General features: G+C 38.8%; 1 protein-coding gene across 3 annotated transcripts in view; it reads right to left on the bottom strand.

Moving 5' to 3' along the window:
* Positions 1 to 364: 364 nt before the first annotated feature.
* The window catches only part of GRID1 (glutamate ionotropic receptor delta type subunit 1), a 550527-nt gene continuing 537977 nt past the window's right edge, over positions 365 to 12914 (bottom strand). For 2 of the 3 annotated variants that reach the window (XM_080402703.1, XM_080402705.1), the window contains 2 exons: positions 9423 to 9458; positions 365 to 871 (listed from right to left, as the gene is read on the bottom strand). In XM_080402703.1, the coding sequence (XP_080258829.1) occupies positions 443 to 871; positions 9423 to 9458 (465 nt within the window). In that variant the 3' untranslated portion in view covers positions 365 to 442. The remainder of the gene's footprint in view (positions 872 to 9422; positions 9459 to 12914) is intronic. The other variant, XM_080402704.1, reaches the window with a different exon arrangement.

Raw genomic sequence — 12914 nt, 5'->3', positions numbered from 1 at the left:
TGGTGAAACTTTCTAGCAAGAAACAGATAATTTTTTGCTCTTAAAATAAACAAAAACAGTGAGGGAATAAGTGTTGAAATCCGGGGGGGGGGGTGGGGTGGGGGGTGGGGTGGGCGGAATGTATGGCCCTCAGTCCCAGTAACTGGTCTTCTTTGGCACTTGAGAACGATCACAAGTAGTTTGCCTTTTTATTCATATAGAACAAAATTTACAAAGTCATTCATACATTTTTGTTTGTTTTTTGTTTTGTTTTTTACTTACTTCGAAAATTGGGAATATTCAAAATACACTTTTACCCCACTTCATTCTTTCATTATTTACAGGTATATACAAGAAAAATTTAAGAGTTTGTTTTGTTTTGTGGTTTGTTTTTTTTTTTTTTTTTCTTTCTTTTAAATTTTGTATTAAAAAGCTCTGCTGGTTGTTTTACTGTTTGTTTTCATCATATGGATGTTCCATGTGAGGGCTCCATTGCTTCTGGAATGACTCCCCCTGGCACGGACTGAAATGACATTGGGATCGGGGTTTTCACAGGACTCTGACGAAATAGTCCTCCATTTGGTGACCTGTGTTTACACTGTATGGAGGGCATGGTGGCCGAGCTGCTTAGGGGCAGCGGCAGGTTGCTGCCGGAGGCAGCTGTGAGTGTCCTGCTGGCACCATGAGTTGTCTGTTCTGGTAAAAAGGTGGTGACAGAAAGTTGCGTGTTCTGGTATTCACGTACTGGCTCCAGGGTCTGAGTTGGCTGCATGCCACCAATCTCCAAGGCTGAGATTTCAATGGACGCTGGAGAGATTTGCTTGTGGGCTATGTCTTCATCAATTAAACTGTTCATACGTCTGTGGACCTGCTCCAGGTTCACTTCTTTGTCCTAGTGAGGAAGAAACCAGAACAATCAGTCCAAACACAATCTCCAAGCCCATCCGGCCCCCCTCCACTTCCTCTGTCTGCCAGGAGTTGCTCACTCGTTACACCACTTTGATTCTGTCTGTGCCTATGCAAAACCTCAAGGTCCGCCCAACATCTCCAGCTGAGACACGCATGCTGAAGAAAACACAAGCTCAATCTCAAGCCTGCCAAAGCCCCTGATGTTGTCAATCTCATCCTCCTTGGTGGTAAATCGTGCCTCTGTTTCAGCTCACAGGAGCTGGCACCAGGGACCAGCACACCCCACCAGCCCTTAGCTCACCTTGCACAAGCCCAGAAAAAAAAAGCATACTGCAGGCAAGTAAGCCATCTGGGACTCCAAACTCCAGGGAGCAGCTCACTATCTTGTAACCACAAGACAGCTCACCACTATCTCATATAGCTGCAGTGCATTTTCAAAGGAACTTGTCGGTAAAACACTGTGCACGGCCTAGCTGACTCCAGGGTAGTTGCTCTGCGTGCAGAACTCTGCTGTCCAGGGGTTGTGGTGGTGAAGAAGTCTTCCCTTCCCAGCAGGAAGCCCTGGGTCACTTACATGGCACAGACTGTAGACCTACTGGAACAGCACTGAGAGAAACCCACTCTGGGAGCCCTGGGGAGGGGACCACTCCTTTGTGTTTTGAACAGTTGTGTGACCAACTATAAACTGTCATCTTGGCATGTCAACTGGTAAAAGTCTGGTTACAGTTAGAGTTTGGGAAAGTAACTCTGGTCTTTAGAAATTGCATCGCCATCTTCTGAGAATGTGTTGCCTAAGGCTCCCGGGGCAGTCTCTTCAAAGGGCTTTGGGGACCACTTACTCAGCATGTTCTAGTTTCCATGAGGAAATATGACAAAAGAAGTTGTCTTCAAACCCGAAGCAGCAAAGACCTACAATAGGCTGTTTATCACCTCAGCGCAGCATTCAAGATGCTCAAATTGGAAAGCAACAAAACTGGCAGGGTAAAGTCAACCACCTGGGATGCTGTATCACTGAATTTTAATACTAGCATTGTATTGCCAACAAAAAGGTATTACATTATACCATTTCTCTGTATTTCATAAAGCATAGCTGTGATCTGCAGTTGTGGTTATTTGATGCAAGTATAACATATGGCAGAATACAGCAAAGCATCTATAAAAGCCCAACAATCCCAGAGACATTCCCTGGTCTGACAGAAACCAGTACTTACACTAGGCAGTGAGCAAGATTCCAGCCTAAGAAGTAGGACTAACTGACACGTTTGTGTCCCAGTAATCCCTGATTGCCCAGCAAACATCATGTGCTTAATTGTTGGTTAAATCCAACACCAGCAGTCTTACAGATGCTCTGATTCATACCAAAAACTAGTCTCTGGGAACAGAGAAGTATAAGATGCCACTGCCACCCACCCCTTATGATCTTTTGCCACTGGTGCTCAGGTGGAGCACAGAGAAATGCAAAATTATTCCAGTGGTATTCACTGCTATGTAACTTTGCTTTCACCTGTAAATTGACAAGTCAACTCTAAAGCCCTTGATTCCCGTCAATGTCAACTACCGATTTGATTCTAACCTTGTGATTTAACACCACTTCTACATTACTCAAGAACCGCTGGATTTGCTGATCTCTGTACAGATCTGGAAATGAATTAGTGATGATGACCCCAAACCTGTGTCCTTAGCTTTAGGCTAAATCCATATTGATTTCAATTGGAGTACAATTGTTCCACAATTACAGGGCTAAGCTTTGCTAATCAGTAGAAAATGAATTCCCATTTCATTTACATCACAAATCCACCGAAACACCAATAAAACTCCCAGAAACCTGGGGGTACCATCTTCCTCACCAAAGAAACAAACTATTCTTTTAAAAATATTGCTTTTTCAGCCAAATCTTCTAATGAGATAATTTTGACTTAGAGAAAATCAGTAGACAATAAAAAAACAAATAAACTTTTGCAGCAGAAAGGGACCATGCAACAGCTGATCAGATAACCCCTGCAGCTGTGTTAAGTCCTTCTTGCCATCAGCCGTACCTGACACGTCAGGCTCTTCCTTCAGTATGTCAGACAATGCACCAAGCTGACAATAACAGAGGCTTTTTCATAAACTCTGCAGCTAGGTAAATTAAAGATTTGTGCTACAGTGGCCAAAGGATTACACAAGTTTAATTCATAATTTTATGTATTTCTCTTTCTTGAAGTAAAATTGTGGACTGGGGGCAAGTGTGAGAAGCGTTCTCATTTTTTTCCCTGTTGGGAGTAAAGGCTCAACTTCTGTGGGTGGGTTCCTTTTGCACAGACATTTGCCTGCACACTGCTGTGTCTTCCTCAGCTGTCTGCCAATAAAAGTTTGCTGCAAAGTTCTGTTTATCCAGAAAATTCAGGAGCCACCAGGCACAATGATATCTATGTCTAAGGAAGCTAACTCCCAGAAGTCTGTTACAAAATGCTTCTTTGGGTACCCAGTAATATTTCTTTTCTCAAAAATGCTGCTAGCTTTGATTTAGACTCCTAGGTTGGCATTCTAGTTATCTGGGATTGATATTCTTGCTAAGCTTCTAGTACAAAATAAGAAAAAAAGTAGAGAACTCAGGTTAGAACTGAGCAAACAATAGAAAAATATTCTTAAGTAAGACTGGAGGAATGCTCATGACTCGTTAGCATTTTTCAGAGCTTTTGCCAAATACCTTCTTCTGATCATTTCAAGTGAAAATATTTCATTTGTATCGTTTGATTGCATTCCAACCCGCTTTACTACAGGAACAAATATAACGTGACTGGGATAACTAGCCAAGCCAGAGGGAAAGGTAGAGCTTTGGTATTTTCAACACGCAATCATTAACTGTTTGTAGAGGAAAAAATCCATTTGTGAATGAAGTGTGCTCTTCATTTGGAGCATCTGTGCACAAAAGGTCATAAAATTCAAAGGACAAATGAATCCTGGTTATATATTAGCTTAACTCTTCTTAAGATGTAAACATAAAGAGCCTCAGATGGGCTGCTCTTAACATCTCCTGGTCCAGACCAGAGGGGTTATCCAGGATGACATCGTTTGGAATGTTTCCCTCCGCTGGCCTAACAGGGTTGCCTTCTCCTGCTGTGCACAGTCCAGCCCTGGGACAGCATTCCTCAGCAAATGGTGGATATGTAGTTGCTTATGTTTCATAATATAAACGTGTTTCACTCCGCTGAAGTTTTCATTATCAAGAAGAACATAATCCCTGCACACAGACATCATATTTTATCTACAACAGAACACTTTACAAAGTAGAGAAGTAAATGCTTGGGATTTTTTTAAGAGGCAGGGGTGGGGATATCATTCACCTACTTCTAACTCTTCCTTCAGCATTAAGGACAACTTTCTGGCCTTATTAAGATCAGAGAAAACTTTTTAAAGGCTTCCAAGAGCCCAGAAGTTCACATCATTCCCTCTTTTTGTTGTTAAAATAAAATGTTTGTAAAGGTTAAGGAAAACAACCCTGTCTCTGAGGAATAATAGAAATACATTTTTAAAGGTTCTTCCTTTTTTCGTTGCCTTATTAGATGAAGAGCAGCTGAATAACTAAATGTCAAGCTTTGTATGAAAAGATCTTAATGCTGAATGAATGATTTTTTTCAATTTTTATTTTTTTTTAAAAAAAACAACCCTAAGATAAAAACTAGAAACTCTGGAGAAGATTCGTTTGCCGTTACATACTAGAAGACTGCCTTGAATCCCAAGATTTCCAGAACTGAAGGTTTTGGGATATCTTTATTTGACAAACCAAGTTTTCAGAATTTGTAAATTCTGTAAACCTCATCTTTCTTTTCCTTTATTGTCCTCTTGGAAAATTCAGTAACAAACCATATGTTAGGGAAAAGTAACAAAATTAATGGAAAAAGTGTTAAATGGTAATAAAGCCAGAAAAAAAGTTGTAAAAGTTATGACGTTTTGCTCCCCCGTCAGCTCAGTATTCTCCTTTTAGTTCTATGATTCTCATTAAATATGAACCATCTGTTTAAATACTTAAGCACTTAGTTAGGTTGCAGGGGTTTTCTTTCATTTGCTGAGGCTTTGTCACCTTAATTGTGAAACGGTAAAGTAGCATTGCAAAAGACTTTTAAGCTTTCTGATGCTGTAACTGTTCTCTATTTTTGCATTTCTCTATGACAAAATAAATGCAATAAAATTAATAAATTACTACAAATTAATATATTAAGACTTGGGGCTAGGAAGTGGCAAGGCACCAGAGCTGGCAGCTGGACAGAAAAACCAGGAGCCGTAGTGGAGGCTAGTGTGCCAGTTTTCCAGCACAGTCTTCCCTCCTCCAAAGGCCAGCCCCCCAGGGGAAGCCTTACTGCTTCTCTTCACAAAGGTCTCTGGCTTCAGCTCCACTTAGCTCCAGTGAAGTCTCTTCAAGAGCTGAATGAATGAACTCCAAACTTCATACTCCAGTGTCCATGACAGACACGTTACCAAAGGTTTCTTCTCTTTGTTTTTTGTACTTAATATGCAAAACTGTTAATAGAAATATGTCACATTTCAGAGGTTTCAAGCCAATTCAACTTCACTTTTCATATGTAGCTACCTTGGGTAAACATACACACATGTGTTGCCAGAAGAGGATGAAATAATTTTGATTTGCTACCTTCATAATTCTATTTTCAATACGAATAGATCAGTTGAAGAAATTATTCAGTGAAGGGAAGAAAAAATATCATGTGTAAGGAAAATGGATTGCAAACACAGGCTTATCCTCCTCGAGGTTAAGGAAAACAGCTAACCAAACAATGCTTCTGGTCAGGAAACTGTCTTACTCATAAATACCAATTTAAATGTCATTCTGGGAAGGCAAATGAAGGGCATGTTTGTGATACATCCCAAGCACCCAATCATGAGCGACAGGTTCAATGGCCTATGACTGACAGCATGAGCTCACCGTGGTGACCGTTGGCATGGATTTGAAGGATGCTCACCATAATTATCTGGGAACGACTAACCCTGCATGGCTGCACCTGCAAGAAACTATGATTCCCTTTCAGGACTAACCAAGTTTGGCTTTATCATGCAGAGAGAAATTATGGAAAGATATAAATGTAGACAGGATGATTTACAGAGTAATCAATTTTTTTTTTCTAGCTTATTTTCTGTGAATTTTGACAGTGGGCTCTCATAAAAGTGTGTAGGCAGTCAGATTGAAAGAATATGAAACTACTTGTGAGGTTTGGAATCAGCTAATATTATCAAATTTGAGAGCCATTGCACTGAGTGTTGGAAAGGAGCTACTGGCTGATGTTTTCAAGAAATTGCCTATATCACTCTAAACACAATTATTTCAAAGGTAATACTGTTCAGCTGCCAGGCTTGCAATGGTTGGGATTTTCCAAAGGGGAGATATTTGAGAAAAATATTTTTAGTAAAGACACTAATGCGGCCACCTGTTCTTACTTGTGATTTCTCTGATCTTATCACAAAGTTCAAGAGAGGCCACTTGAAGAGATAAAAATGTTACAAGCTGATGAAGCAGTTTCAGTAAGGCCAAAAAGGGAGACAAATGCCCCAACAGAAAGGCCAAATATTTCCAGAAATTTGATGCTAAAACTATGCCAAAACTGTGATAAGTTGCATCTGTGTCCCACTCATACAAATAAAACCACTCTAGATTAGAGGAGAAGAAAAAGACTGATGGTTCTGACCCTAAATATCAAGCACTAAAAATTCAGAAATGTAGCCAATACGGGCAGGCAGGCACATAGACCGAGGGACTATCATGAATGCGTCAATACCTCCGGGTCAGATGGTGATAACTGTGCCAAATATTAAAAGCCTGCTAATGCAGTTCTTAATAAGCCTCAGGACATATGCAGAAAATACGGTTTTTAAAGTAATATAGTTTTAATCATCAACCATGGTGCATTTCTGTTTTGTTTCTTTGTTTCTGTCTTGTATGACAATATGAAGAATTATCTTTTGGTGAGAGAATGAAACCAAGACATAAATGTTAATATTACATTTTCACACTATGAAAAACTATTTTAAAAATAAGACAATTTTGTGATTAGTGCTAGGATTCAAACTCTGAGTCAAGTCCCAGCCTCAGAGAGACATTTCCTTTTCTGGCCTTGACCAGGTTACATGCCAGTCCCTCTACCATCTATATAAACCACCTCTTAACTCACACACATATATTAAAAAATACAAGTATCAGTGGTCACGAGACACAGATGATGGAAGGCACACTTGTACCCAGCTAGACAGAAAGGAAGCCTCTGAGGCACTTCCATGCTCAGACAGACATACTGCACAACTGAAACACCGAACAAAAATATATGAAAATCAAAGTGTCGTTTCCACACTCAGGTACCCATAGGCTGTTCTTTTCATAGCTCGGCATCAAAACCCACAGCTCCACTCAGCCACCAATTTCTGTCCGTGGGGTTTCAGACATCATGGGCTCAAAACACTTAGCTGGTTAAGGAAAAACGAAGAAGCAGCATATGTGTATTTGTTTAAGATTATTTTGAAATTCTATATTCACCAAGGGTCATTATCATTACTTTCAGCTACAGCTACTGCATATGTAAAGCTGTAATATTAATTTATTCCAGGGGGCTTTGACAGAGTGGCAAAACCAGACATAATTGGCTTGTTCAAGAATAAAAAGCAGTGATGCTATATGTAATAGATGTGCTGCACAACAACGACAACACAATATGATGTTATATTAATACAAATAACTCCTTTTTAATATGACTTATTTTGCCACGCTCATCATTCCGGAGATACTGTAGTCGACAATGCCAGTGAAATGCAGACAGACATGTAAACAGATGCAGCAATGATATATGTTTGCCATCACTAATTTAACACAGGCAACTGACCTAGTCAAATAGCACTTAATGTTACATAAAATTTGCTGAGTGGTTTCTGAGTGTACTCCACTAGATGCTGGTTTGACCATAACACTATCTTATTAGAAATACGTACAGGTGCACCTCAAGAGTCTACTTGAAAAACATTTATAAATAGGCCCAACTCTGCAATCAAGTTTCTGCTCTTATAAGTGGAACCTGTACTATGTATTTTAAATTAGCAATTAACTAAGCCATCATCCATAAAACAGCTGTTAGAAGAATGCATTGAGACTAACATCAGCTAAGGTCCACTAGACTGTTATCAGATTGAAAGAATAAAAGAAATTAAAGAGTTTTGCAAGATATATTAATTTCATTCAATGTGTAATCACCTTCAAAGAAACAAAACTGCATTAAAAAAATATGTATGAGGCCACCTTATTCACTAGGAGATGCTCTCCTTCACCAGAGAGCAGAAATTCCTTTATGCAGAGACAGTAATATTCTTTTCCCTCCTAAGTAAACCTGGAAAAAAGTGAGAAATAACAGAATGCTGCAAAGATGACGTTAATGTGATAGAAAATTGTTTCAAATACATTGCCAAAGTTTATTCCCACCTACCCATAGCCAGAAAGTATCTATGATCGATCAAAGTAAGAAACTATTACCAAAAAACCTAGAGACCAATCAAGTAACAAGCGTCTTGCTACAGCCTTGTTACAAGTAGCAAGGAGCTTCATGGAGCAGTTCACATCTTCCCACACTCACATTGCCCACCCAACCCAGGTTAGATTTATCTAACTTGAAATCACATCTAGCCAGGCATCTAATTCTGTAATGACTGTAACTGTCCCATGGTTTGTGCCTGTGTGCCTTGCCCAGAAATACACCAGACAGTAAGCTCCCCACCAGACCATTGAAGCTGATGATGCACACCAATTTAAACATCTGTCTGTATTTTTTATCTTCAACTGCAGCCCATGCTATGGCGCTGTGTGAATAAATATGCAGGACACAGCACCACTGGGACAGGCATTGCACCTTAGGTGACAGCAGGTAGCCCCACAGCCTCTTGCTGTAATCTGCTCCCACGTTCATCATAACCCATTAACTAAGTTCAATCACAGAAAAAACACTGGCTAGTCCTTACAACCAACAGCAGACTCACACCCACAAAGTTAAGAGGCTGTGATAGCATCTTCATTCGTTACTCAATACAAGAGGGGACATTCAGCCTCATGCTGAGGTATTCAAACTTTAAAGTCCTTACCAACTTTGTTTCACAAGCATTAGAAGCTGGTAACTCAACTACAAAGAAAATGAATGACCAGTTCCCATTATACAGATGTTTCCACAGTTTTCATGAGGTTAAAAATAAACAGGACAGTAAGAGAATGCAAAGAAACATTTTTCAACACAAGCAGCAAAATGCAGTACTGAATGAATGCTGGTTGATGAGCATGCCAATGTCTCTGCAAAGGAACTCGTAGGAGAAAGAACTTGCAATGGATAAACCTTTACAGTGCACACACTTCGTATAGTTACTTCATAGTTACAGGCATTTCCAACAACACGAAGGTTAGGTTCAAGGGGATTTCCAGAGAGAGGTAAAGATGAGAAGAAAACTAGCAAGGATTCATCTGTGCAGGCATTTTGAACAACAAACCAGTTATCTGTATGTTCATTATAAATTCTCACCATGCTCCTGAGGCCGAACCTCACATCATTGGCCATCTCCAGGTAGAAAGGGAAAAAGATGATGTGGGGAGAAAAAAAAAAGGATCAAGATAGTGAGGCTAACAATATAATTAATATTTCACTCTTTTTTTGCACAAAACATACTTATTACTTCTTATACTTCTGGTTTGAAATAGCAAATTTTAACCACTGTAACCAAAGAGGATGGCCCTGAAGAGGGTGCTGTTTTCAGAATCCAACTGCATCTAAAATGACCCCGTGAAGTGACAGATTATCCTTTTAAGAAGTAAAGATCAAATTCATGAAGATTCTGTTCCAAAACTCACTAAAAATTAATGGATTCTTTACATTGATTTACACAGCTTTTAAATCCTAAATTATTATCTAGTCCATAAGGGATGTAATTTTTCACTCTACTGAGCCCAAAGGAAAGCAATGCTACCCTTTGTCTGATTTACTCTACTGGAGCATCAGGCATAACAGATTGCTCTATCATCATCGTTTTTCACCATTCCAGCCTAGTCAAATCCAAATCTCAGAAGTTCCCGTTTTTTCCTATTATGCCAGGAGTACAAGAGTGATTTGGCACAGGAGACACAAGGAGTTGTTTCTACAACCTGATGCCCAGCGACAGTTGCCTCGCAAAGCCTCTGGTCTCCACTCCAGTTATGCAAAAGCCTTCGAAAACTCTTACTCCTGACTATTATCCACAGATGTTTTAATTAAGAACTGACTTTTGAAAAGGCTTCTGCACCCCCATTCACGGCTGTATTTTGGAAGCTGCCCAAGCTCCTATTTCAACATGAGAAAAGACATGGCCAGTCAAATCATTAAAATAGCTCAGCATAATAAAAACCTGGCCACCAGTTTCCCAGCAGAGAACTCTTGGATACCAAATACTTCTGAAGAAATAGTACTTGTTATGTTGAGTAAGTCTGAGTAGGTCTTTTCTATACATGGGCTTATAAATATGATTATCAACTTATGGAAAATCACAATCAAATCATCAAGATTTTTTAAAAAAAGTAAATGTATGTTTTCCACAATATTAGTATCTGTGATTCCTTAATATTTTGTTAATATTGAGCGCAGGTTATTTCAGGTATTATAAATTGATTAAAATTCAATGGATAAATAGATTTATAAATTTCTTGTTAATATTATTGTATGGTGAGTTCAGCCTTCAACAAATTACTTCAGTGCACATGTAGCTTCCAGTTTATGCTGCGTATTTGTTGGTTTCAAAGCAAAGTAGGTTTGATCCTACACCATTAAATGAATAGAAGCATTCTGGTGATCTGGGTGAGATCAGGATCAAACTCTCACTAAACTTTACATACATGTTTAAATACTTAGTTGGATCAAGGCCTAAGGCATTTTACAAACCACAAAAACGTAAAAAAAATTGAGAAAAAAGTAACATTTTATGGTTTTTATTTTGAACTTTTACTGCTTTTGTTATTACTGAACATTCAACACCGCCCACCACCCCCACCACCCCCTCAAAAATTCAACTTTAAAATACCACTGTAGGCTGAGATAAAATGTACAAACATTAGCTCTGTAAACACTGTGTGAAGAATCTAAAAGAATCTGACACATTAAGGCTCCAACTCAGTAAAACACATAAGCTCAGGCCAAGCACATGAGTAGCCACAGAAGTCCTCTGGGATAGGTGATATAATGCAACTTAAGCAAGTACTTAAAATCAGTACGAAACTGCAACTTTGAACAGGTTGGTTCTTTCTGACTTCCCTGCATGGCAACACTCCTTTTTTATGCTTATTTCTGTTCAATTCCTCCCTGCCCCCCACAAGGTTCATGCCAAGTAAATCCAGATTATATCCCTAAGAATTCCATTTAGCAGGGTTTTCTTATATGACTGAGAGAAAAATTAAACCAAACAGAAAAATCCCTTCCTTGCAGCTAGGGAAATATGCTGGAACCAAACTTGAATGCTTCCATACTGCTTTGGGTAGCAGAAGCCTGGGCCTGGTGTCATCAGTCATGGGGATGACATGTCACTTTTAGATTCATTACAGACTTGACCTAAATCTATGGTGATCTATAGCAAAAATTGACTGATTTAATTGGATTCTGATGAGCAAGCTCTCTGTGACCAGGTATCACAGAATATCTGCTTCACTGCTAGGGAGCTCTAACGAAAAAATCTTGTTTCTTCACTCATATAAAAAGCCAACACTGAGTTTCTTAAGATGCCTTTCCAGCTATTATCAGTTTCTGTACAAGGCAATTTATACATTATATCCTGTTTTGTTGGTTTTGCCTTTTTTTTTTTTTTTCTTCTCTTTAACTGATTCTTCCAGCTTATACTTCATCATCAAACAACATGAAATTGTGCATTCTGGGATGACTGATTCTTAACACTGCTCTGCTGCTTTTAAAATGCTAGTTAAATGAAGTTCCTCAGCTTATTATATTCAAACTGAATTTCTATACGGCATTAAAATGCATTATTTTGCCAGTGTTTGCATGATTTATTTTCCCCAAAAAACTTTATTTATTCTTAGAAAAGTAGATACAATACAGTGGTACAAACAAATGATCATTTATATGCAACTGAGCAAAAAATGTACAAAGATTTCAGATATGTCATAAAAATACAGAAAAAATAATTTAAAATAAAAACAAGATAAAATATAGAGGACATGCAATGAAGGGAAAATAAAATATCAGTTTGATGATCTCATGTTTCCTTTCACTCTCAAAAGGAACCATCCCCGGGGAAATCAAATTGTCAGATAAAAAGATAACACCACAAAGGAGACAAGGTAAATGAAGTGACAAAGACAAGGGAAGTGAAGATAATGTTGAAAGCGTAAGACTCTTTAATAATCAAAAACAACGCTGCTGACGCCATGCTGAAGGTACGGAAGCCTTGGTTGCCATGGAATAATATCTGGTTGGAGAATACAGTGCAAACCACAATTCTTAGCAGTGACAAATTTTGATCCATTGGACTGTATCTGTGATTTCATACTTCCACTTCTAAGGTACACGGGGTTTCACTGTCTTCTAATAACAGAAGAGAGTCCTAGTGGGTAACTTTCATGACTGCTAAAGCTGGAAATACAGGGTTTGAGGTAGGCTGGAATTTGCATATCATTGAACATGGAAACATGGGAACTTAAGGCAGATCATACAAAGCTGCCCTGGCCAGAGATAGAGATTTTCTTTCTTTCATCCTGCATACTGCCAAAATATTTCTGATATTTTTTAGAGTAATGTCACTACCTCCTACTATCCTATAGAGCTAGAAAGTATTGCAGAGTCTAGACTTTTTGAGATTAAATAACATTTAAAACATTGTTAAGCTGGGAGTAGCAGGAAACAAGAATGATAAGAGGCTGCTACTAGAACACAAGTCTGTTCGTGCTCTGGAGGGTACCTGAATTGCTGCCTTCTTTTAATTATTTTTAAAAAAAAGTGCAAACAGAAAAGCGAAAAGAGTCTGTTGAATAAAATGATTTT

This window comes from Falco punctatus, assembly GCF_963210335.1.
Source record: "Falco punctatus genome assembly, chromosome: 9".
Taxonomy (NCBI): Eukaryota; Metazoa; Chordata; class Aves; order Falconiformes; family Falconidae; genus Falco; species Falco punctatus.
Note: the sequence above shows the minus strand (reverse complement) of the source record. Positions and strands in the feature narration are given on the sequence as shown.